The sequence below is a fragment of the Ranitomeya imitator genome, chromosome 2, assembly GCF_032444005.1.
Source record: "Ranitomeya imitator isolate aRanImi1 chromosome 2, aRanImi1.pri, whole genome shotgun sequence".
NCBI classification, from domain to species: domain Eukaryota; kingdom Metazoa; phylum Chordata; class Amphibia; order Anura; family Dendrobatidae; genus Ranitomeya; species Ranitomeya imitator.
In genome coordinates this window covers 158944969-158970781 of record NC_091283.1, presented here as the reverse complement: position 1 = coordinate 158970781, position 25813 = coordinate 158944969, and the positions used below count along the sequence as shown (strand labels likewise).

Genomic DNA, 25813 nt, shown 5'->3' with positions numbered 1-25813 from the left:
AACCTTAATCCCAACCCTAACCCCAACACACCCCTAACCACAACCTTAACCCTAATCCCAACCCTAACCCTAACCACAACTTTAACCCCAACACACCCCTAACCATAACCCTAACCACAAGCCTAATCTTAACCCTAATTCCAACCCTAGCCCTAATTCCAACCCTAACCCTAAGGCTATGTGCCCACGTTGTGGATTCGTGTGAGATTTTTCCGCACGATTTTTGAAAAATCCGCAGGTAAAAGGCACTGCGTTTTACCTGCGGATTTCCAGTGTTTTTTTGTGCGGATTTCACCTGTGGATTCCTATTGAGGAACAGGTGTAAAACGCTGCGGAATCCACACAAAGAATTGACATGCTGCGGAAAATACAACGCAGCGTTTCCGCGCGGTATTTTCCGCACCATGGGCACAGCGGATTTGGTTTTCCATAGGTTTACATGGTACTGTAAACCTGATGGAAAACTGCTACGAATCCGCAGTGGCCAATCCGCTGCGGATCCGCGGCCAAATTCGCACCGTGTGCACATAGCCTAATTCTAACCCTAGCCCTAACCCTAGTGGAAAAAAAAAATATTTTCTTTATTTTATTATTGTCCCTGCCTATGGGGGTGATAAAGGGGGGGGGGGTTCATTTACTTTTTATTTTGATCACTGTGATAGGTTTTATCACAGTGATCAAAATGTACCTGGAACGAATCTGCCGGCCGGCCGATTCGGCGGGCGCACTGCGCATGTGCCCGCCATTTTGGAAGATGGCGGCGCCCATGGAGAAGACTGACGGACACTGGGAGGCTCGGTAAGTATGAGGGGAGATGGGAGCACGGGGGGAAGGATCGGAGCACTGGGGGAGTGGACACGACGACTGAGGGGCACAGGAGCAGAGCACAGGACGAAGGACTGGGGAGGAGATCGGGGGGGGGGGCAGATCAGTGTTTCCAGCCATGGCCGATGATATTGCAGCATCGGCCATGGCTGGATTGTAATATTTCACCAGTTTTCATAGGTGAAATATTGCAAATCGCTCTGATTGGCAGTTTCACTTTCAACAGCCAATCAGAGCGATCGTAGCCACGGGGGGTGATCGTAGCCACCCCCCCTAGGCTGAAGTAGCACTCCCCCTGTCCCTGCAGATCGGGTGAAATTGGAGTTAACCCTTTCACTCGATCTGCAGGGACTCGATCCCTCCATGACGCCACATAGGAGTCACAGTTCGGATTGGCACAGACTTTCATGACGCCTACATGGCGTCACAGGTCGGGAAGGGGTTAAAGGTACTACCTTAATTGACATGGCTATAAATATTTAGGAACTAGGAGTTTTACAACTGTACCTCCAGGGTGTGTTATCAAAGGCATTTTGAAACCAATAACTGGAAACACTTGGTGATCATATTTATAAACAAGTGTTCCTGCTGTCATGCTCTTATTGTATAAGGATGTTATTCCAATGGTGACTATTGCTCCATATTGTGGATTTGACATGTGACTTCTGTTCTTAGGTCCTGGGATATCCAGCTATTGGCAGAATCCACCTGATGCAGGGAAGAGTCTGGACACCTGTCTGCAGAAGGCTGTGAACGATATTCCCTCCAATAGACATTCCATCACTCCACTATACTTAGGCGCAACGGCGGGGATGAGATTGCTCAAGTATGTACCGGCAGACAGTCCAGGTCTTCACTCTGCATGAATGGAAGACTGGCCAAATTATGCATTACCTGATTTTTTTTATTTGAGTAACGGCACTAGTAATTTCTTGCCGTTACGAGGATACCTGGCACAGTGCTTATCTTGTAATATTCTGTTCAGTGCATGAAGGTCTCTGCTCCAAAGACCATACTGAATTCCTGAGATGTTAAGTTGTGCACCAATTCTTTAAGAAATACAAATGTTATCTAACGATTCATACAATAAATTAGATTCCCCCTCCTACAGAGCTGCATTCTTGGGCTGATGTTTCTGACACATCCTGGTCTTGGGCTATATTGGTGGATAATGTTGCCAAGTGATCACCTGACTCTCCTTCCTAAAGTGCATAACTGAATGTAAGCCTATTAAAGGGCAACACCAGTCAAAGATACTATCATTTTCATAGAAAATAGGAAGATGTTTCAACTTCATGAGTTAGAGGCAGTCCCACTTCTAAATAAGTGTCATGTATCTGGGCTTGAACCCGTGAGCCTGTACTTTGGGGTCAGCTTCTCTGTCCACCGAGCCACACCAGATTTACTATTCCTCCGGGTGTTTCGTTTCTGTTACCCTAAAGAGACTGAAGCAAGGATAACAGGTGTTGTTATTTGCGATGAAGGAGAGAGACCAGCAGCACTATCCTCTTTATGTATAGTTTGCTCAAAGAAGGGACTCGTGGTGAAGACTAATTGCAGTAGAACCATACCTGTTATGACTCCTTGCCTGATCAAAATAAAAAAAACACTGCAGCAAGACAGTCTAATTTTTTTTTTTTTTTTGTGGTGCTGAGGTATCTACTTTGAGATGTCTTCATTTACTCATTTGTATGCCCTATCACCTTTTGGGTGCAGCTTTATATACTTTCCCCCTGCTGGTATTTCCTGCTGGTGATGGTCTCATTTGAATGTTCAGTCATACTGCTGTAGTTTAAGTCAGTCAGTGAAAGACTAGCTAGGGTTCATCACTCTGCTGTTTATATTCTTTTTCCTGCACCTATCTTCTATTTCTTTTAAAGGGAACCTGTCACCTACTTTTTCGTATATAAGCTTTGCCACAGCGATTAGGGGCTTATCTACAGCATTCTGTAATGCTATAGATAAGCCCCTGATGTAACCTGAAAGATAACAAAAACAAGTTAGATTATACTCACCTGGGGAGGCTATCCGGTCCGATATGCGTCGCGGTCCAGCGCCTCCCATCTTCATGCGATGACATCCTCTTCATTGCTTCCTGTCACGGCGCCTACGCACTGCAGTACTTTAATCTACCCTCAACAGGGCAGATAAAGTACGCCTGCGCAGAAGCCGTGACAGGAAGCAATGAAGAGGATATCATCGCATGAAGATGGGAGGCGCCAGACCTGGACCGCAATACCACCCCCCCCCCCCCAAGTGAGTATAATATAACTTGTTTTTCTCATCTTTCAGGTTACATCGGGGGCTTATCTACAGCATTACAGAATGCTGTAGATAAGCCCCTAATGGCGGTGGCCGAAGCTTATTTACAAAAAAGGTGACAGATTCACTTTAAGGAAGTAGCTGGCATACTCTAAGGCTATGTGCACACGTACAGGTTTTTTCGCGCTAAAAACGCTATAAAAACTCATTAAAAACGCATACATTATGCATTCTATCATTTAGAATGCATTCTGCATGTTTTGTGCACATGGATGCGTTTTTTTCCGCGAAAAAAACGCATCGCGGTAAAAAAATGAGCATGTTCATTATTTTTGTGGATTTTCTGCGTTTTTCCCGCAATTCTATGCATTTGGGGAAAAAACGCAGTAAAATCGCGGTAAAAAACGCATGCGGATTTCTGGCAGAAATGTCCGGTTTTTGTCAGGAAAATTTCTGCAAGAAATCCTGATGTGTGCACATACCCTAGTACGTACTTTATCGTTTTATTTTGTAATTCATGGTTTGTTTTACTCACTCTATTTCAGCACACCTTGCCTTCTGTAGGTAATTTACACTCTACGCTCTGCCCTTTGGTTCTTTAGGACAGAGGTCCCCAACTCCAGTCCTCAAGGCCCACCAACAGGTCATGTTTTCAGGATGTCCTTTGCATTGCACAGGTGATGCAATTATTACCTGGGCAAAACTAAGGAAATCCTGAAAACATGACATGTTGGTGGGCCTTGAGGACTGGAGTTGGGGACCTCTGCTTTAGGAGGAACGTGAGCACTAAAAGCCCTTTAAAGGGAACCTGTCACCAGAAATGACAAGGTAACTTGCAGGTTTGCAGATAATTTGCAGGTTAACGGCGTTATGCTGCCCAGCGCCTGCATGCACCTGAATGCAGTTGGGAGAAAATGATTTTTAGGCTATGTGCACACGTTGCGGATTTGCCTGCGGATCCGCAGCAGTTTTATATGCGGTTTACAGTACCATTAAACATATGGAAAACCAAATCCGCAGTGCCCATAGTGCAGAAAATACCACACGGAAACGCTGCGGATTTCCGCAGCATATCAAATCTTTGTGCAGATTCCGCAGCGTTTTACACCTGCTCCTCAATTGGAATCCACAGGTGAAATCCGCACAAAAAACCCAGGAAATCTGCGGGTATTCCGCAGGTAAAACGCAGTGCGTTTTACCTGTGGATTTTTCAAAAACTGTGCGGAAAAATCCGCATACTAATCCGCAACGTGGGTACATGGCCATATTCTCCCTGCCAACATTCTGTTTTGGTCATGGGGGCAGGGGCGGCACCAGTTCACTGTTGTAACTGTGCTCCCGACCCTGACTGACAGCCGTCCCAATGCAGAGCCAGTGTCTGTTAGTGCCAGGGGTGCGGTTACGGTGGCCACTCTGTATACTCAGAGAAGAGACTGCACTGGCCCAGCGTCCGTGATTGAAACCGAATGCTGATGGGGAGAATAAAGTTTACTTTCTCTTTGCTGCGTGCAGGCGCCGGGCAGCATTACAGCACTGTTAAATGGCAGATTAACCCCATATTTGCAGGTTAAGAGTTAATTTTCCGGTGTCAGGTTTCCTTTAAGGCAGCATAGCTCTGAGTTGCCATCATCGAGTCTGTGTTTAGGACTATCTCCACTCACGCAAGAACCACAAGGTCAGGATCTCTAGTCTTTTGAGGACCCGGCAGGGTCAGTTGTAGTCTTTAGTGTGTGACATTTTTCCTGAGTGAGTTGCTACATGATCATAACAAAATGAAGCTGTATTCACCAGCAAGCGCAGGCCACAACTGAAGTTTTCACCAGGACAGGAAGTGATTAGAGATGAGCGAATTTGATCGGGGTCCTTGCTTGTTCGACAACTAGAACTCTTCACAAATAAGCTACAGCAGGAACCCGGATACATGAGCGCGCCGGCTGATCAGCTGTTCAGCTCCGCAACTGCATGTGTCGCGGCTGTGTCAGTCACAACACATGCATGGAGAGCCTGTGTGTTGGGCTCTCCATGCATGTGTTGTGACCCCGGCTGATCAGCTCCGCAGCTGCATGTGTCAGTGTGCTCCATGTACCCGGGTTCTCGCTGTAGCTTATTCGGTAAGCGCTATAGCTTGTCGAATAGGCAGGGACCAGATCAAATTTGCTCATCTCTAGAAGTGATGGCCTGTGATTACCTACAGCGGTCAAGTGTCAGAATAACGTGATTTCAGTACTTCCTGTTCCAACAAAGATGACTGAAGTTTTTTGATTGTGTATGTGTTTTTTTTTTTGTTTTTTTGTTTTTTTAAATGAAGGATGCCTTACTAACTAGGTTTTAGTTTTATGTACAAGAATAACTATTATAATACTGCCCCATGTACAAGAATATAACTACTATAATACTGCCTCATGTACAGGAATATACAGTAACTACTATAATACCCTCCCCCCCCCCCCCTTCCCCCATGTACAAGAATACAACTGCTACAGTGCTACCTCCTACAAAGGCCACACAGTAATTTTACTAAAGTTGGTCACACAAGGTGTAACATGCACTTATGGCCATCATGTAAAGCGAATCTGTGACTTGCACATCTGAGCTTGTTCCTTTTTATTCCCAGCTGGACCAATCAGAGCGCCTCTGACCATGTACTAGAAGCCGTGAGCAACACAATGAAGTCCTATCCCTTTGAATTCCGCGGGGCCAAGATTCTGTCGGGTCAGGATGAGGGGGTGTTCGGCTGGGTCACAGCCAACTATCTTATGGAGAATTTCATCAAGGTATGAACCAGTACTGTTTGCAGATATAGTATTGTGCAGTACATCTTGATGACTCCTATATTGCAATACTATAACGGTGTAAGCTTTCTACAGTTCCTGTGTATGTGTATTTTGCCTGTCTACCTGTCAGTTTTTAATATGGTTGGCCACTTTTTTTTTCTTCCCTTTTTTGTGAAACTCTCCTTACAAACTTCTAAGAACTTCTGTCCATATAGTGGCTGCTGATAGAGAAGCAAGTGACTAGACCAGTCCATCACACTCCTCCAATTGAAGAAAACAAATCCTCACAGAGGAAAGATGTTGTTCTTTTGGAAGAGGCTGGTGGTCTGTTACTTTTCCATTAGTATTTGAAGGCCCAAATCAGGAATGAGTCCAAAATGCACAAGTGGTACAAATGTTTACATTTGTTCTTTTTCTCTAGTTGTTAAACTCCTGGTGTTGGCTTACAAATGCTAATATAAAATACTGACCTGTGAATGTGGCCTAACATGGACAGAAGAGTAGATTTGTGAGGAGAGCTGCACTAAGGGTACCGTCACACAGTGCAATTTTGATCGCTACGACTGCACGATTCGTGACGTTCGAGCGATATAGTTACGATATCGCAGTGTCTGACACGCTCCTGCGATCAGGGACCCCGCTGAGAATCGTACATCGTAGCAGATCGTTTGAAACTTTCTTTCGTCGTCTAGTGTCCCGCTGTGGCGGCATGATCGCATGGTGTAACATATATCGTATACGATGTGCGCATAGTAACCAACGGCTTCTACATCGCACATACGTCATGAAATTATCGCTCCAGCGTCGTACATTGCAAAGTGTGACAGCAGTCTACGACGCTGGAGCGATATTGTTACGATGCTGGAGCGTCACGGATCGTACCGTCGTAGCGATCAAAATGCCACTGTGTGACGGTACTCTAAGAGAAAATGGCCAATCTGTCATTATGCAAATAGCATTATATGTATTAATATGGGTGACAATGTTTGATTTGATAACATAAGCATGATTCAATTGGCTTTGATCATGCAAGTAGTGTCAAGAGTGCAAACTTTAAAAGAGCAACTATTCATTGCCTCTGGGCTGTTGGCATCTAGCCTTGGGATTGTCTTTCGCTTTGCCAATGTTTTTAAGATGGAAGATAAAACAAAACATTATTGGAGCATTATCAAGGCTTGAAAACAGACAAGATGTTTGGGCATGGCTTTTGTGGCTGATGCCAGGAAGCAGGTGAGGTGCACTGTCTATTTACATCCTATCACAATTCGCCAGGAGGTCTGATCTGGTGAAATTTGTAGGTTGGTCATGTTCTAATGAATAATGAAATCAAATGCGAACAAACCACTACAATAAGGGTTCATGCCAGGTGTAAAGATCCAAGTTGTATGAGGCAAGCCTGAGATTGCAGGCAGCGATCTGAATTTGCTGATTTAGTTTTTGATGCACTTGCTCGTTTTTTGTTTTTTTTTAATTTTTTATAGTGGATTTACTTGCAGAAAGTGTAATACGATACCAACCATGTGAATGAGAACACTGCAAATTTTTAGTTAGTGTGGATTTTGAAATTCTCAGTATGTCAAGTCTTTCTGGAGATGGCTATTGTAATAGTGATCACATTTGTGGCAAATCTGCATGTAATGTAGTGATTTTGTGAAAGATTTGAAGTTACCAGGTGAATCTGCATTGAACAAGTTCTCCTTGTCTAGGGCTACTATTCTGTAGGATGGCTGTAAACATTGGGGACAGGTATTACAAAGCTGCAGTTTTGGATGAGCTGTATAATATGTTAAAGGGGTCTACTTTTGTAAGGGTTAAAATTGTAAAGCAAATTCCCATATAAATGGGATTCAACAGGATGCACATATGCTGCTACTTCCCCATTGATGGAGACGTGCAGCTATCAGCTAGGTCAACAGATCCACATCACCCAGCATAAAGATTGTTAGCCCCCCTACAAAAGACAAAAGTATAAATTGATGGTCACTAGTATTCCCACCACTGGGATCCATAGCGATCCTGCAATTGGAGTTTTAGAACCCAGAGAACAAAGCTTGGCAGCCTTGCCCTGGACGGAGCACAACTGCAAATGCTCGGCCTAAAGCGGCATTCATTCTCTATGGGACTAAAGGAAATGGCTGCACACTGTGCTTGGCAGGCAGTTCCATTAACAATCGATGGAATGGAGGCCAAGCATGTGAACCTACTCTCTATGCAGGACAGGGCAACAGAGCGTAAAGCCCTGATCTCAGGATTGTTTGGGGGTCCCAGCGATCAGCAAGTTATCCCATAGCCTGTGGCTAAGGGATAATTTTGTTATTTGAGAAAAACCCTTTTAATAAGTTATGATGGATTCTTTCTAAATGCTGCATTTGCTTTTCAGCTTTTATGTACAGTACAGAGCAAAAGTTTGGACACACCTTCTCATTCAAAGATTTTTCTGTATTTTCATGACTATGAAAATGGTACATTCACACTCAAGGCATCAAAACTATGAATTAACACATGTGGAATTATATACTTAACAAAAAAAAGCGTGAAACAACTGAAAATATGTCTTATATTCTAGGTTCTTCAAACTAGCCACCTTTTGCTTTGATTACTGCCTTGCACACTCTTGGCATTCTCTTGATGAGCTTCAAGAGGTAGTCGCAGGAAATGGTTTTCACTTCACAGGTGTGCCTTGTCAGGTTTAATAAGTGGGATTTCTTGCCTTATAAATTGGTTTGGGACCATCAGTTGTGTTGTGCAGAAGTCTGGTGGATACACAGCTGATAGTACTATTGAATAGAGTGTTAGCTGCTTTTTTCTTGCCATAATCTAAATTCTGAGTAAAGAAAAACGAGCGGCCATCATTGCTTTAAGAAATGAAGGTCAGTCAGTCCGAAAAAATGGGATAACTTTGAAAGTGTCCCCAAGTGCAGAGCAAAAAAGGGGAGAAGCCAGCGCAGCCTAAGGTTAAGACGCAATACATAAAGTGCAAATGCACATATTAATTTCTAACTGTATTATCAAAATGAGACATTTAGCAAACAATTGATCAATTCTTTGAGCCACCCCGCCTCTTCACGGCAATCTCATATTTGGGGCAGTCCTACACTACGTTTTTTATATTCGCTGTGCCATAAAGGCCTCCTGAATGAACTAAAAGCAAGACCACATTAAAAGCATGCTGTACCTGGAGCATTACTGAGTCACCCCCATGGCGCCAGAGTAGGCAAGCGAGGATAAAGGTTGACCAGGTCCAGACAGACATTTCGGATCCAACCTCCACACTGCCCATCCAGAGCCACAGATGAAGAGTGAGACAGGCTGAGGAACAGGTGCATAATTAAACAAAGCCTGAGGCAGGGCAGGGCTGCTATGTGTGTACAACAGCCTATCAATCACTGAGACACAGAAAGAATGGCGCACATAACCAGGCGCGGCGCACGGCAACAGTGGTGGTCAGCCACTTACCAATAACAGAGCAAAAAAGGGGAGAAGCTAAGGTTAAGACGCAATACATAAAGTGCAAATGCACATATTAATTTCTAACTGTATTATCAAAATGAGACATTTAGCAAACAATTGATCAATTCTTTGAGCCACCCCGCCTCTTCACGGCAATCTCAAGTCCCCAAGTGCAGTTGCAAAAACCATCAACCCCTACAAAAAACTGGCTCACATGAGGACCGCCCCATTAAAGGAAGACCAAGAGTCACCTCTGCTTCTTAGGATAAGTTTATCCGAGTCACCAGCCTCAGAAATCCCAGGTTAACAGCAGCTCAGATTAGAGACCAGGTCAATGCCACACAGATTTCTAGCAGCAGACACATCTCTAGAACAACTGTTAAGAGGAGACTTTGTGCAGCAGGCCTTCATGGTAAAATAGCTGCTAGGAAACCACTGCTAAGGACAGGCAACAAGCAGAAGAGACTTGTTTGGGCTAAAGAACCCAAGAAATGGACATTAGACCAGTGGAAATCTGTGCTTTGGTCTGATGAGTCCAAATTTGAGATCTTTGGTTCCAACCACCATGTCTTTGTGCGACGCAGAAAAGGTGAACGGATGGACTCTACATGCCTGGTTCCCACCGTGAAGCATGGATGAGGAGGTGTGATGGTGTGGGGGTGCTTTGCTGGTGACACTGTTGGGGATTTATTCAAAATTGAAGGCATACTGAACCAGCATGGCTACCACAGCATCTTGCAGCAGCATGCTATTCCATCCGGTTTGCGTTTAGTTGAACCATCATTTATTTTTCAACAGGACAATGACTCCAAACACACCTCCAGGCTGTGTAAGGGCTATTTGACCAAGAAGGAGAGTGATGGGGTGCTGTGCCAGATGACCTGGCCTCCACAGTCACCAGACCTGAACCCAATGGAGATGGTTTGGGGTGAGCTGGACCGCAGAGTGAAGGCAAAAGGGCCAAAAAGTGCTAAGCATCTCTGGGAACTCCTTCAAGATTGTTGGAAGACCATTCCCGGTGACTACCTCTTGAAGCTCATCAAAGGAATGCTAAGAGTGTGCAAAGCAGTCATCAAAGCAAAAGGTGGATACTTTGAAGAACCTAGAATATAAGACATATTTTCAGTTTCACACTTTTTTGTTAAGTATATAATTCCACATGTGTTAATTCATAGTTTTGATGCCTTCAGTGTGAATGTACAATTTTCATAGTCATGAAAATACAGAAAAATCTTTGAGGTATGTCCAAACTTTTGGTCTGTACTGTAGTTGGATCCAGAAATATTTGGACAGTGACACAAGTTCTGGAATGTTGGCTGTTTACCAAAACATAATCAACATACAGTTTTATATAATCAATACAGGCTTAAAGTGCAGACTCTCATCTTTTAACTTAGGACTATTCACATCCTAATTTGAATAATGGTTTAAAAACCATTTAATATGCAGCTGCCTTTTTTTTTTTTTTAAATATAGGAACTAAAAGGAATTGGACAGATACCTCAAAGGCTCTTTTATAGGATTTTCCCTTGTTAATTCCTCATCAATCAAGCAGCTAAAGGGTCTGGAGCTGGTTCCAGATGTGGCATTTGCATTTAGAAGCTGTGAACCCACAAAATGCAGTCAGAGGCTTTCTCAATGGGAAACAAACAGACCATCGTTAGGCTGGGAAAAAAAATCCATCAGAGCAGAAATGTTAGGAGTGGCCAAATCAGTAGTTTGGTATATTCTACAAAAAAGCTTGGTGTCACGAATAACAGCCAGGGGAATCGTGCCTGCTGCCTCCAGTCGTCAGGACAATTACACAGTGGACTGGCGAGACGGATGAGCACACTGCTGCTTCCATTACTAGGTTGGTCATTGGGAGAACTCCCAGTGATCATATGGTATATACATTTCCGATTCCAAGTGTGTGTGTGTGTTTTGGCCCGTTCCGGAGATCTCGAAAATGTAAGCTAGGCTAGGAATGTGTGGCTAGGAAGTAAAAACTCCATATTCTCCTTATGAAATCCTATCTGACTGGGGGAAGCAGTTACACTGCTTGGTCTCCACAGGGGGTCATCCTGTACCAGAATGATGGGAAGAAGAAAAGTAGGGTGAAAGGATTTGAATGACTCGTGAAACAAACCAAAGCATAATCTCCTCTGTAAAATGGGGTGGAGGCAGTGTGATGGCATCAGCATGTATGGCTTCCAATCGCGCTGGGTCACTAATGTTTATCGATAATGTGACTGAAGGATGAATTGTGAAGTGTATAGGGCGATATTTTCTACTCAGATTCAAACAAATGCAGCAAAGTTTATTTGGACAGCGCTTCACAGGACAGATGGAAAATGACCCAAAACATACTGTGAAGACAATCCAGGAGTTTTTAAAGGCAACAAAGTGGAATATTCTGCAATGCAGCAGATCTCAACCCTATCAAGCATGCATTTCACTTGCTAATAGGGGTTGTCTGATCTAAAATGACTGCAGACTTGTGAATCCTCCCAGTACACGCATTGTTCTGTGAGGATTTACTGGTGTCCATGCTGGGAATGGCGGTCAGTTATCTGGAAGTATGTGATATGCATACTCCTAGCCAGAACCAGGTGACTTTCTGGCTTTGTGCAATACATGTGTTTTGAGTGTGCTGGAAACAGTCTAGTTGGCTTCTGGCCTGGAGTATAGACATTAGTGAATTTCTTCGGCTCCCTACTTATTCAGCAAGCTGTAGCGCTTATCGAAGAAGCTGCAGCGGGAACCCGGATACCTGGAGCGCTCTGATAATCAGGTGTCCGGTGCCGCAGCTGCATGTCGCGGCTGTGTGACAGTCATGACACATGCAAGGAGAGCCTGTGTGTCGTGACTGTCATGCAGCTGCGGCGAGGGACTCTTGATTATTGGAGCGCTTCAGGTATTCGGGTTCAGGCTGCAGCTTCTTCGGTAAGCGCTATAGCTTGTCGAATAGGAGGGAGCCAAAGCTATTCGCTCATCCCTACTGGAGTATGCATATTGCATAAGAATGGTCATGTGACCGCCGTTCTCTGCGCTGACGTAGGTGAATCCACATAGCACTCAGTACATGCCCCAGGAGGATTCGCCAGTCTGCAGTCACATACAGTGACTTGTCATTTTAGACCGAACAACCCTTTAAGACAAAACTTAACGCAGAAAGACCCACAAACCAATGAAGTAAAGGCCGGCAAACATCGCAAAGGAGGAAACCCAGTGTTTAGTGACATCCATGGCTTCCAGACTTCAGGCAGTCATTCCCTGCAAAGGATTCTCTACAAAGCATTAAACATTAACATTTTTGTTCAACCCCTTTAGTTGAACCTGAAAGTCTCCACTTCAATTGCATTTTGGTTGTTTCATTTTAAATAAGTGTCATGTAGAGCCCAAATCGCAAAGGTTCGGTCACCAAATATTTCTGGACCCGACTGTAACCTTGAATTGTAAACTTCCTTACAATCTACATTGTACTCAGAATAGTCAAAGATTTAGCATTCAATTAGATTTATTTGCCGGTGTCAGGTTTCTAATTATTTATAATATGTCATGTGAAAAACTGCAATAACCTGGCCGACTGGTTGGAGCCTGTATATTACTCTTGGCACATAAACTGTGTCTAAAGCTACAGGGTCTCAAAACAGGAGAGTCTGTGTTTCCTTTCCGAGTGATAAGTTTCTGTATCCCTTGGACATCTCTGTGGATAGGGTCATTTATGTGATATGCTTGCATAAATAGATCCTTGTATTTAGGTTCTATACCTGGGGGATGCTGCTTTTTGTGTGCAAAGGGACCTTTTACATTTATACATGCCTAGTATGAGGGGGTGATAAACTGTGTGTATATTCTTTATACATGCATAACATTAGAAAATATACCGTATCTCCTGAACTGAGAATTATAGGGTCTGAATAGGTGAACTCGTACAGTTTATCCATAGAAGTAACATACTTTTTTTTTTTTTTTTTTCAGCTTTGGCCAATCACAATTTTAGACGAATGATTTGACTGTGAGAAAACCTGACAATAAGGCCCCTTTCACACGTCCTGTATCTCCGGAACGTGTGGTGACAGTTTTCACAAGTACACACATTCAAATAAATGGGTCTATGCACATGTCAGTGTGTTTCCACGGACCATGTGTCCGTGGGCAAAACACGCTGACATGTCCGTTTTTTACCTTCAGCGCAGACGGCAAAATGTCCCACACAGAGAACACACTTTCATGTCCTCTGTGTGACACGGACAGCCGCCGGGGAAGAAGAGCTACTATAAGCGCTGTTCCTCAGCGGCTGGTGCTGAAGCCTGCTGTCATCATTCTCCTCTGCTCTGGAGAATGATGAGCAATATATAAAAGACCCAACGACAGCAGGTGTGGGATTTTGGGACTGTTAACCCCATCATCCGACACCTGCTGTCACTAAGAACAGTGGCAGTAGGTGCGGAGGATGGGGGTACTCCACAGCCACCGGCTGCAATCGTTCGGAAATAAATGAATGAAAAACCCGACGTAGGTTCCCCCCTATTTTATTAACCAACCAGACAAAACTCACAGCTGGGGGCTGCAACCACCAGCTTCTGCAAGGTTGGTTATCAAGGATAGAGGGGTCCCCACGCTGTTTTTTTGTTTTTCCAATTATTTTAAATTTAAAAAAAAAAAAGCATGTGATCCCCCTCATTTTTGACAACCAGCCTTGCTGAAGCTCACAGCTGGGGGATGCTATTCTGAGACTGGTAAGGGGCCATTGATATAGCCCCCCCCCCCCAGCCTAAAAACAGCTGCCTAGAAAAGGCGCATCTATTAGATACGCCTTGTCTGGCGCTTTGCCCGGCTCTTCCCACTTGCCCTATAGTGGTGCCAAGTGGGGTAATATTTGTGAAGATTATGTCACCTTTTAGGTGACATCAAGCCCACGGCTTTGTAATGGAGAGGTGTGTATAAGACACCTATCCATTACTAATCCTACAGTTATAATGTTATATAAAGACACTGCCAAAATAAAGTCCTCTATTTGAAAAAATTAGACTCCTTTAATATTCTAAATTTAAACCATACTTACTGTAACACCTAATTCCCAAACGCCTTTGATCTCCTGTAATAAAAATAAAGTAATTCAACAATATAGCATATGTGTCCATCGTTGTGTCCCACGGTGCCAAGATGCAACCTTCCCGGCTGAAAACCACTGGTGAATGAGCCTGCTGAGAGCGCAGTGTCATTCACCAGCGGTGACATCAAAAACAGTCCCAAAAGCCACCACCTGCTGTCGTTAGGACTTTATTATAACGCTCATCATTCTCTTCTGCTCACCAACATTGTAGGGGAGAATGTTGATAGCCGGCTTCAGCACCAGCCGCCGGGGAACAGCGCTTACTACTTCCCCCGGTGGCTGTCCGTGTGGTACTGAGGGGACACATGGGTGGCACACGACTGCTACTCGTGTGCCACACGTAGTGAACACACGGACATGGATATCTCCGGGACCGGAAATATATACGAACATGTGAAACCGGCCTAAGTGTTAGTTTTCCCTGCAGCAACACCAACACCACAGGACAAATTCAGCATTCCACAGTTCTTACTTACCGGTATAATAGTGGATTGTCAATGTAATGCACAATAGTCTTGGGTCCTCTGGAGTGAGGGATGCGCTTCTATAGACACTCTAATGGACAGATTCTCTTTGATATAAATGAGACAGATTTATAGTGAAACATAAGTCCAAATTAATATAGTTTTGTGCGAATTAGTCTTATTCTGCTGCGGTCAAACATTTAATGATCAGGAATTTAGGTATTGAAATAGTTAAGTGCCCTTTTCAAGGGAGGCATTTTGTATGTTTTTTGGATACAAAATACACCAATGGTATGAATCTCAAAAATGATGTATTTATTGAAAAATACTATTTTAATAATTGCATTATAACTTTTCCAAGACATTTCTCTTCTAGCACATACAATCACCAATGCAAAATATTTAAATACTTGTATACAGATTTGCTGATTGGTTTTAATGGATCTCAAATGTTGTTTCTATGATCCTTTGTGATTGACTACATGCGTAACACAGCAGAAAGGAGTTGGGTGCTTTTACTTTACCTTGTTTACCATTTTTTCATTTTTTGACTAGCACTTGCTTATTTACTGTGACTTTTTTTACAACAGAGTATTTTTTGACCTCTGTGCGCTTTTGTGTCTTCAAGTTCTGTGGTGGTGTGAACAGGTTTCTACAGACTTGTTCACTGTGCAAGTAGCCCATGTGTTTTTGGTTTTATAATTGTTCTCTTGTTTCTACAAGATTAGGGAGTCCACCACTCCTCTGTGGGTCATTTGCATTGTAGCTGTTCCATCCTGCATGTTCTACATGGATATTTTCTCTCTGAACCCTGCTCATACAGGTACTATACAGATGATCAGGTTTTTAAATACATCAGATAGGGATTATATACATTAGATAGGACTGCTCTATTATGGGTATACCTTGGCGATTGGTGGAGCAGCTTAACATACTTTTTTTTGGCAAAAAAACGTATTAACTAAATACCCTGTATTTTTTCATTTTTTTGACTAGCACTTGCTTATTTACTGTGACTTTTTTACAACAGAGTATTTTTTTACCTCTCTGTGCGCTTTTGTGTCTTCAAATTCTTTGGCGGTGTGAACAGGTTTCTACAGACTTGTTCACTGTGCAAGGAGCCCATGTGTTTTTGGTTTTATTTTAAAAATTGCATTATAACTTTTCCAAGACCCTTCTCTTCTAGCACATATAATCACCAATGCAACATATTCAAATACTTGTATACAGATTTGCGGATTGGTTTTAATGGATCTCAAATGTTGTTTCTATGATCCTATGTGATTGACTACATGCGTAACACAGCAGAAAGGAGTTGGGTGCTTTTACTTTACCTTGTGCTGTTTTTAATGCTTTACAAATAAAGCATATTTTATATATTTAACCCACTTAACATGCCATAGACCTTTTTTGTTACTGAGGAGCAATTAATGCTGCAACCCCTTACAAATATTTAGGCTATAGAGAAGGAACTATATGCCTCCCCCCTTTTTTTTTTTTTTTTTTTTTTTTGAGGAAGTGGCACTGTCTATAGGACCAGTTTATAATAATGTAAACCTGTAAGATGGCTGGCTTGTACATTCGACATGTTTCTGCTGATATATACACTTCAGAAGTACAGTGAGAACTACCTTCTTCTTTCATTGGTCCTGCAGTACAGCTGGATTGGACAGTGGCTCCGGCCAAAGAAGGGGACACTGGGAGCCATGGATCTGGGTGGAGCATCAACACAAATTACTTTTGAAACCTCAGACAAGATTGACAATCCGGAGAATTTGGTAAACCTGCGATTGTATGGCCAGTCCTATCGCCTGTACACCCACAGCTTCCTGTGCTACGGGCGAGATCAGGTCCTCAGGAGGGTCCTGTCAAAAGTGCTAAAGGTAATATATGTTGTAAAGGTAATATACGTTGTATCCTTAACTGACGTGGTTATCCTTACACAGTAATAGCAAAAATAGGTTCAGGGCTAATTTGGTACTATATATTTAATACACTGTAAGGTTAGGTTCACACATAGTGATCTCCACTGAGCACTGTATCGTGGTTCCCATTGGAGTCGCAAAAAAAAAAATCTCTATAAACAAACCAGGATTCCAATAGTAACCCAGACTAGGCCCCGCTGAAGCCTTTCACTATTGAGGCCTACAGTTATTTTAGACAATGGTCTCCATCTTGGCATTTTTTTTTTTTTCACTTAAAACAAGGACATTTTTTATGCATGTCTGTTTGGCCTTCGTCCATGTTTTTTGTGCCAAGACTGAGGCCAGCCAGTGTCTAAAACTACCCCGTCATATTGTGATTGTGAATGGCTGTATTGGCGTTTCCTGGTCAGTATTTTATCTCCTGTATTTGTTCCCCTCCTGATTTCGGCTTACAATCAGCGGAAAAATTATAAGAAACACGTCACCACTTCTGTATTTATCACCCAGTTCTGGTTTTGGCTTACAAATACTGAAGTAAAATACTGAACGTGTGAATGTGAGGGAGCACCAATTGCTGATGTTTAATTTCTTAAATTGCTGTCAATCCATTTGCTCCAATTCTTGCACCAATCGACCACCCCACCACACGCAACGCAGTGATGGCATGCCGCTGAGTTAACCTGGTAGTTGGTGACATGCTGAAGGCCCCCATGGCTACAATCCTACACCTGTAACTGCTAATAGGCCATTGTTTTCAGCATATACTGTAAATTGTGATGCCATAGTATTGCCGAACAAAGGATCAAACAATCAAAGGATAAAGTCTTTAAAAAAGAAGAAACACAAGAAGTTGAATTGCTTTTTGTTTCACAGCACTTGGATTTTTTTTATTTTCAATTTCCAGTACTTGATTATATAAAATTAATGGTGTTCTCAAAAAAAACCTCATTTGTATAGCTTTAGCCTGAAAATTTTAAAAAAGTCCTAAAAATCATGACCTTTGGAAGAAAGGGAGGGAAAAATGATAGCAAAAATTGTCTACGGTAGGAAGGGGATAAAAACCAAGGGCTGTCTGATTTTTCTTGTAGAAGGATGGTTATGACTGTTGGACAATGATTGAGATTAGGTTTATGGCAGGCTACCAACAGTTATAAGATTTATAGCACCATCTAGTGGAAACTGTGTAAATGCACCACAGTAAATTTTTTCAGACACTAGGTGAAAATAAGCTGCAAATAGAACACTACATAAACCGTTTCTATTTAAAGGGAAGGTGCCGCGTTTTAATATTGTAAAAAAAAAAAACCTCTTTAATTCCTTATTTTCATAAGTTATTTTCAAGTGCATAGTATTTATTGTTTTTTTTTTATTCATTTTTTTTTCTGCCACTGGGCGCCGCCATTTTCATTTGCAGGACTGTAAGTGTAGCTGCACGACACTTACAGTCTTCACATACGGCTGCCCTGGGCATAGGACTCAGCAGTCGGCGTCCGACCCCATAGCTATCATTATAAGCTTCTCTGCTCTGATGTGGCCACGCCCCCTGGGCGGTCTCCACATCACAGCAGAGGCAGGAGGTCGGCGCCATCTTGCTTTAGCCCACAGTGGAGTGTACCTGTGAGCTCCACTGTGACTGAGAGCCGTGCTGTTGGAGGAGCAGCTCCATCTGTCTCCTCTCACACTCAGCGGCCATTCCCTGTCCTCTGCTGCCTGTAATCTCTAGAATCGCTAGAGAGGGTGAAGTGCTGTGGTCTGATGTCCTCTTATCTGGAGCTGCAGAGAGGTAACAGAGGGGGATGGGGGAGGCTCTGTGCTGCTCCAACCTCACTGTAGCTCCTCACAGGACATCAGACCCTGCATCTATCACTATACTGTGGTGAGCCAAGTATCTAATCCTCTCCTGTGCTGACCTGTGTATCTAATCCTCTCCTGTGTGATACTGTCTGCTGAGCCGTGTATCTAATCCTCTCCTGTGTGATACTGTCTGCTGAGCCGTGTATCTAATCCTATACTGTGTGCTGAGCCGTGTATCTAATCCTATACTGTCTGCTGAGCCGTGTATCTAATCCTCTCCTGTGTGATACTGTGTGCTGAGCCGTGTATCTAATCCTCTCCTGTGTGATACTGTCTGCTGAGCCGTGTATCTAATCCTATACTGTCTGCTGAGCCGTGTATCTAATCCTCTCCTGTGTGATACTGTCTGCTGAGCCGTGTATCTAATCCTATACTGTCTGCTGAGCCGTGTATCTAATCCTATACTGTCTGCTGAGCCGTGTATCTAATCCTCTCCTGTGTGATACTGTCTGCTGAGCCGTGTATCTAATCCTATACTGTCTGCTGAGCCGTGTATCTAATCCTCTCCTGTGTGATACTGTCTGCTGAGCCGTGTATCTAATCCTATACTGTCTGCTGAGCCGTGTATCTAATCCTATACTGTCTGCTGAGCCGTGTATCTAATCCTCTCCTGTGTGATACGGTCTGCTGAGCCGTGTATCTAATCCTATACTGTGTGCTGAGCCGTGTATCTAATCCTCTCCTGTGTGATACTGTCTGCTGAGCCGTGTATCTAATCCTCTCCTGTGTAATACTGTGCTGAGCCGTGTATCTAATCCTCTCCTGTGTGATACTGTCTGCTGAGCCGTGTATCTAATCCTATACTGTCTGCTGAGCCGTGTATCTAATCCTCTCCTGTGTGATACTGTCTGCTGAGCCGTGTATCTAATCCTATACTGTCTGCTGAGCCGTGTATCTAATCCTCTCCTGTGTGATAGTGTCTGCTGAGCCGTGTATCTAATCCTCTCCTGTGTGATACTGTCTGGTGAGCCGTGTATCTAATCCTATCCTGTGTGATACTGTCTGCTGAGCCGTGTATCTAATCCTATCCTGTGCTGAGCCGTGTATCTAATCCTGTGGAATACTGACTGCTGAGCCGTGTATCTAATCCTCTCCTGTGTGATACTGTCTGCTGAGCCGTGTATCTAATCCTCTCCTGTGTGATACTGTCTGGTGAGCCATGTATCTAATCCTATCCTGTGCTGACCTGTGTATCTAAGGCTATGTGCACACGTCCGGATTTTTAGCGTTTTTTTTTTGCGGAATTTCGCCATAAAAACGCTATAAATCCACTAAAAAAACGCTAACATTATGCATCCTATCATTTAGAATGCATTCCGCATTTTTTGTGCAGATGTTAGCGGTTTTTTCCGCAAAAAAAAACGCATACCGCAAAAAATCCGGACATGCTCTATCTTTTTGCGGATTTCCTATCAAAAAGGACATTCCGGAAAATAAAAAAAAAAGCAAAAAAAACGCAAAAAATCCGCGCAAAAAACGCGCAAATTCCGCAAGAAATCCGCGCAAAAAAAGCATGCGGATTTCTGGCAGAATTCTCAGGATTATGTCAGGAAAAAATCCTGACGTGTGCACATAGCCTAATCCTGTGAAATACTGACTGCTGAGCCGTGTATCTAATCCTCTCCTGTGTGATACTGTCTGGTGAACCGTGTATCTAATCCACTTCTATGCACTCCTCTCCCCCCTGCATATCTTTCCCCATTGCACACGCAACTCAATGTGTACGATAACAGGAGCTGCGAGCGTCATGCTGTATTATGGCATTATGTGAGATCTATATGACGGTATTATGTGATCTGTATGGTGGTATTATGCTTGATCAGTATTGTGAGAATTATATGGTGGTATTGTGTGTGATCTATATGGCGGTATTATGTGAGAACACTGGCAGCATTATGTGTGATCTATATGGCGGTATTATGTGAGCACACTGGCAGTATTATGTGTGATCTATATGGTGTATGTGAGAACACTGGCAGTATTATGTGTGATCTATATGGTGGTATGTGAGAACACTGGCGGTATGTGTGATCTATATGGCGGTATTATGTGAGAACACTATGGCAGTATTATGTGTGATCTATATGGCGGTATGTGAGAACACTGGCCGTATTATGTGTGATCTATATGGTGGTATTATGTGAGAACTGTATGACCGTATTGTGTGATCTATTTGATAGTATTGTGTGTGATCTATATGGCGGTATTATGTGAGAACACTATGGCAGTATTATCTTCAGAAAGCGGACCCATTCTATGGTGGTTCTGGCTGAGCACCTGCACGCGGGTCTGGGGTAATAGAGGGGGCAGCATGACCTCTAGTTAGGTGTAGTCAGGGGAAGGCTGGTGAGGTAGCTGAAGAGAGGGGTCTCATTTTTATCGTTACTATATGGCTACATTTCCTTCCCAGTGTCACCCCGGACTGCGCCTGTCGCCTCGCTTTCACACATCGCCAGGACAGGATGGAGAAGACAAGATCTGAGGAGGGAATGGGGTCTGCATGCAAAGTCTGGATCAGACCAGGCCATCAATCCGCAGAAATGTTTCCTGGATTTCTGTGGAGCAGACGGTCCATCCATGTGTATAAAAGACAGCGCTCTATGTACAATCCCTGGCTGCTCCGCGCACCAAACAAGGGGCCCCCATAGACCAGCACACTGCTCTCCTGAAATACTCTGTGCTGCTGTCACCCTGCTCCCTCCACCACATATCTCCCAGAATCCTTGCTGCCTGCCATCCTCGGTGACTGTCTACTTGTCAGTATAAGGCTGCTTTCACACTAGCGTCGGTACGAGCCTTTCGCAGTGCGTCGTACCGACGTATGCTGTGAAAGAAATGTCCGACGTGGGCAGCAGAAGCAGTCTTACGACGCTTCCGCTGCCCCATTGTTAGATCTGGGCATGAGGGGGCGGAGTTTCGGCCGTGCATACGCGGTCGAAAATGGTGGACTCGACGCACAAACGTTACATGTAACTTTTTTTGTGGCGGCGGTCCACCAAAACATGACGCAACCGTCGCACGACAGTTGTGACGTGTGGCAATACGTCGCAATGCGTCGGTAATGTTAGTCTATGGGGAAAAAACGCATCCTGCAGACAACTTTGCAGGATGCGTTTTTTCTCCTGAATGACGCATTGCAACGTACAGCCAACAACGCTAGTGTGAAAGTAGCCTAAGGCTGCCGTCCACTATCAGTATTTGGTCAGTATTTTACCTCAGTATTTGTAGCCAAAACCAGGAGTGGGTGATAAATGCAGAAGTGGTGCATATGTTTCTATTATACTTTTCCTCTAATTGTTCCACTCCTGGTTTTGGCTTACAAATACTGAGGTAAAATAGTGACCAAATACTGATAGTGTGACGGCAGCCATACTCTGCAGTCACAAACAAAATGGCTGCTCACTGGGTTCCTGAATCTCATCCTCTCTAATCCCTTAGCAAACACCCAGAAGGAGAGGAGAGGAGACATCACACGTCAGCAGACTCCGCCCATAATTACTGCAGTGCTGTAATGTGAGCTATTTCTACACTAGGTTTTTCTGAAATTTCAGCAGCTGCTCCCCCTAGTGTTGAAAAGTGGAAATTCCAAAACTTTTCAAATTATTTTTCATATTTTACTAAATTATAAACAAATGATAATATTTTTTAAGAAAATGTAATCATTAATTCTTTACATTTTTACAATTTCTGAAAAAAATTTTTTTTTGATGGCACCTTCCCTTTAAAGGGATTGTGTGAGATTTTTGTCAGATGTAGAAATTTCCAAACAACTCTATAGCAGCCCTCCACAGGTCAAGAATTGTCCCAGTCTTTGTTGACGGGCTGCATTGGTGACGTCGCATCTACAGAACGCTTGACCACTACATCCAATCACTGGTAGCTCATTCTGTTTGTCGGCATCACTGTGGGAGTCCAGTGATTTGCTGCAGCTGTCAATTGTTGACAGACTGCAGTGGTGATGTTGTGACTACAGCACGAAGAGTGATGCAGGGGTGGAGAGGCAGCACTAGACCCAGGGAGGATTACTATGTCTGCACTTATTATGTTCTACAATTGCAAGCCTATCTATTTATATAATTGCCTTGTAATGTTTTAATTTCCTGTTCTGTCCAGATGTCACCGTATCCCAGAATTCCAAACGGAGGAAGTTCACCGACCGCCATATTGGGACACCCAAGTGATGGGGGTCTCAATATGGAAACTACTGCTGGTACCAACCTATTGCGCGGTACCACCAGCGGAACAGTCGCACCTCACACACACCACACTCACACACTCAGGGTATGTGCACACGTAGAAGTAGCTTCTGTGGATTTTTCCGCACCGGTTTTGAGAAATCCGCAGGTAAAAAGCACTGCGTTTTACCTGCGGATTTACCGCAGATTTTATGCAGTCTTTGTGCAGATTCCACCTGCATTTTTACACCTGCGGATTCCTATAATGGAGCAGGTGTAAACCGCTGCGGAATCCGCACAAAGAATGAACATACTGCGGAATAAACAACACAGCGTTTCCGAGCTTTTTTTTCCGCAGCATGTGCACTGCGGATTTTGTTTTCCATAGGTTTACATGGTACTGTAAACTCATGGAAAACGGCTGCGAATCTGTCTGCACAAAGATGGCGGCGTTCTGATTTACTGCGCAAATTACGCGCAGGTGCAGTGAATCATTCGGCTGATCCCGGCGGCAGATGCGCGACGTGTCTACAGGCAGAGGAAGTCGGTCACATTAAAGGGGTTTTGCCACGAACGAAAGTTCATTTTAAAAATTTACTGTGTCTGACCATGTACGGAGCATACCACATCTCCTGGCCAGGGGAGGAAGCAAAAGACAATACTGACATTACAGCAGGGGATCACAGTGGATTCATTTTGTGATGTAAAATATTGCATTGACTGTTTTTAAACAATATTTTACCTCACAAAATGTATCCTCTGCGATCTCCTGCTGTACTGTCAGTATTGTCTTTTGCTTCCTCCCAGGAGCTGTGGTATGTTCGGTACACGGTCAGACACAGACAATTTTTAAAATGAACTTTTGTTCGTGGGAAAACCCCTTTTAAATAGCAAATATTAACACCAACATGGCTCCTCCTAAAAAGTATGACCATGAAAGGAAAGCTGCAAAGGCACAACGTCGAAGACCACAAAAGGCAAATGAGACTCTTGAAGAGCAACAGCATCGCTGGGACAAAAACAATGCATATAAGCGCAGGCGTCAAGCACATGAGTCCCCTGATGCAAAAGTCATTAGATTATCACAGGATGCCATTAGGCAACAACAGCGCCACATGCCTGCCCCCATCGTGACATTACCGCCCTCCCGATGGGATGGCATTGGGCATCCATCTTGTGTCAAAATAAAAATGAATCCCCCACAACCTGTTTAAGGTTATGAATCTTTATCATAAAATAAATAAAATCTGAGAGTGGGATCAATTCTCCTAACCGTCTATATGGGCATGTAGGGCATTGGAAGCTGAATAAAAATATCTTTACATGTGATTTGATGAATCCTTCCAGAAAAATCTACATTTTTCTTAACATGGAAATTGGCTACAGTAGATCACGGTCAGTCATTACATGTCTCTCACTGGTAATTCACCCTTTCATTCAGTACAAGCTCTGGAGGAAAATTCTAAGATTGAGCGATGACCTGCCCATAGATCTTAACAGCGGATTTACGTATTAAAATGTGGATTTATCTGGAATAAAACGTCAGATCGCCGACAATTTATCAATTTATTTATCTTCCTAGACCTACACGGCCAAATGGACAGCTTAGAAGGGTTGATCTTATTGACAAATTTCCTTTAACATGGGAATCCTCTTGTGTGCAGTAACGTAGTCCATGCTGGTAGAGCCTCGGTATCCTTTAACCCCTTAACGACCGCCAATACGCCTTTTACCGTGCTGTGGGAAAAGTGTATAGCGCCCCTCCCCAGAGAACATGATTCGGGTTGGTTTTTACTGACCCCCGAGTTACAATCGCCGGTAATTAACCGTTTAGCGGCAGGTCGCAAAAAAAAACGATTTGCCATTTAATTTCTCTGTCCTCTGATGTGATCGCACATTAGAGGACAGAGAAATGGGGTCCCCGATCGCCCCCCAATACTCACTGCCAGGGGTAGCCGAGACCCCAAAGAACATGATCGGGGTCGGTTTTTACCGACCCCTATTTTGTGATCGCCGGTAATTAACCGTTTACCAGCAACCGCCAAAAAAATGTGGTGGTGTTCTGTCCTCTGATGTGATCGCACATCAGAGGAACGAGAAATGGGGGGGGGGGGGATCGGGGACCCTGTTATACTTACCGGTGTCCCTGGGTCCTTCTGCTTCTTCTCCTGGCCGCCGGCATCTTCCTCCGGGAAGAAAATGGCGGGCGCATGCGCAGTGCGCGCGCCGTGATCGGCCAGCCTGCAGATGAAGATTCTTCCTCGTTTTATTTTGGTCACTGTGAGATCCTATCACAGTGATCAAACTAAAAAAAAATAGTAAATAACCCCCCCTTTATCACCCCCTTAGGTAGGAAAAAATAATAAAATTTAAAAAAAGTATGTATTTCCATTTTCCGGTTAGAGTTGGGGCTAGGGTTGGGGCTAAAGTTCAGGTTAGGGTTGGGGCTAAAGTTCGGGTTAGGGCTAGGGTTGGGGCTAGGGTTTGGGCTAAAGTTAGGGTTAGAGTTGGGATTCGGGTTGAGATTAGGGTTTGGATTAGGGTTAGGGTTGGCATTAGGGTTACGTTTGGGATTAGGGTTAGGTTTGGGGTTGAGATTAGGATTAGGCGTGTGTTGGGTTTAGGGTTTTGATTAGGGTTAAGGTTAGTGTTAGGTTTGAGGTTAGGGTTGAGATTAGGATTAGGGGTGTGTTGGGTTTAGGGTTTTGAGTAGGGTTGTAATTAGGGTTAGGGGTGTTTTGGGGTTAGGGTTGTGATTAGGATTATGGATCATGTTAGGGTTGGAGTTAGAATTGGGGGGTTTCAACTGTTTAGGTACATCAGGGGGTCTCCAAACGAGACAGCCAATTTTGCGCTCAAAAAGTCAAATGGTGCTCTCTCCCTTCTGAGCTCTGCCGTGCACCCAAAAACAGTGGTTTACCCCCACATATGGGGCATCAGCGTACTAAGTACTAGCTGGACAACAACTTTTGGGGTCCAGTTT

At 43.8% G+C, this 25813-nt stretch overlaps 1 protein-coding gene across 3 annotated transcripts in view; it reads left to right on the top strand.

Annotated features, from left to right (window-relative positions):
• The window catches only part of ENTPD2 (ectonucleoside triphosphate diphosphohydrolase 2), a 98530-nt gene that overhangs the window by 62604 nt on the left and 10113 nt on the right, over window positions 1-25813 (top strand). For all 3 annotated transcript variants that reach the window (XM_069747632.1, XM_069747630.1, XM_069747631.1), the window contains exons 3-5: window positions 1501-1651; window positions 5702-5861; window positions 16532-16759. In XM_069747632.1, the coding sequence (XP_069603733.1) occupies window positions 1501-1651; window positions 5702-5861; window positions 16532-16759 (539 nt within the window). The remainder of the gene's footprint in view (window positions 1-1500; window positions 1652-5701; window positions 5862-16531; window positions 16760-25813) is intronic.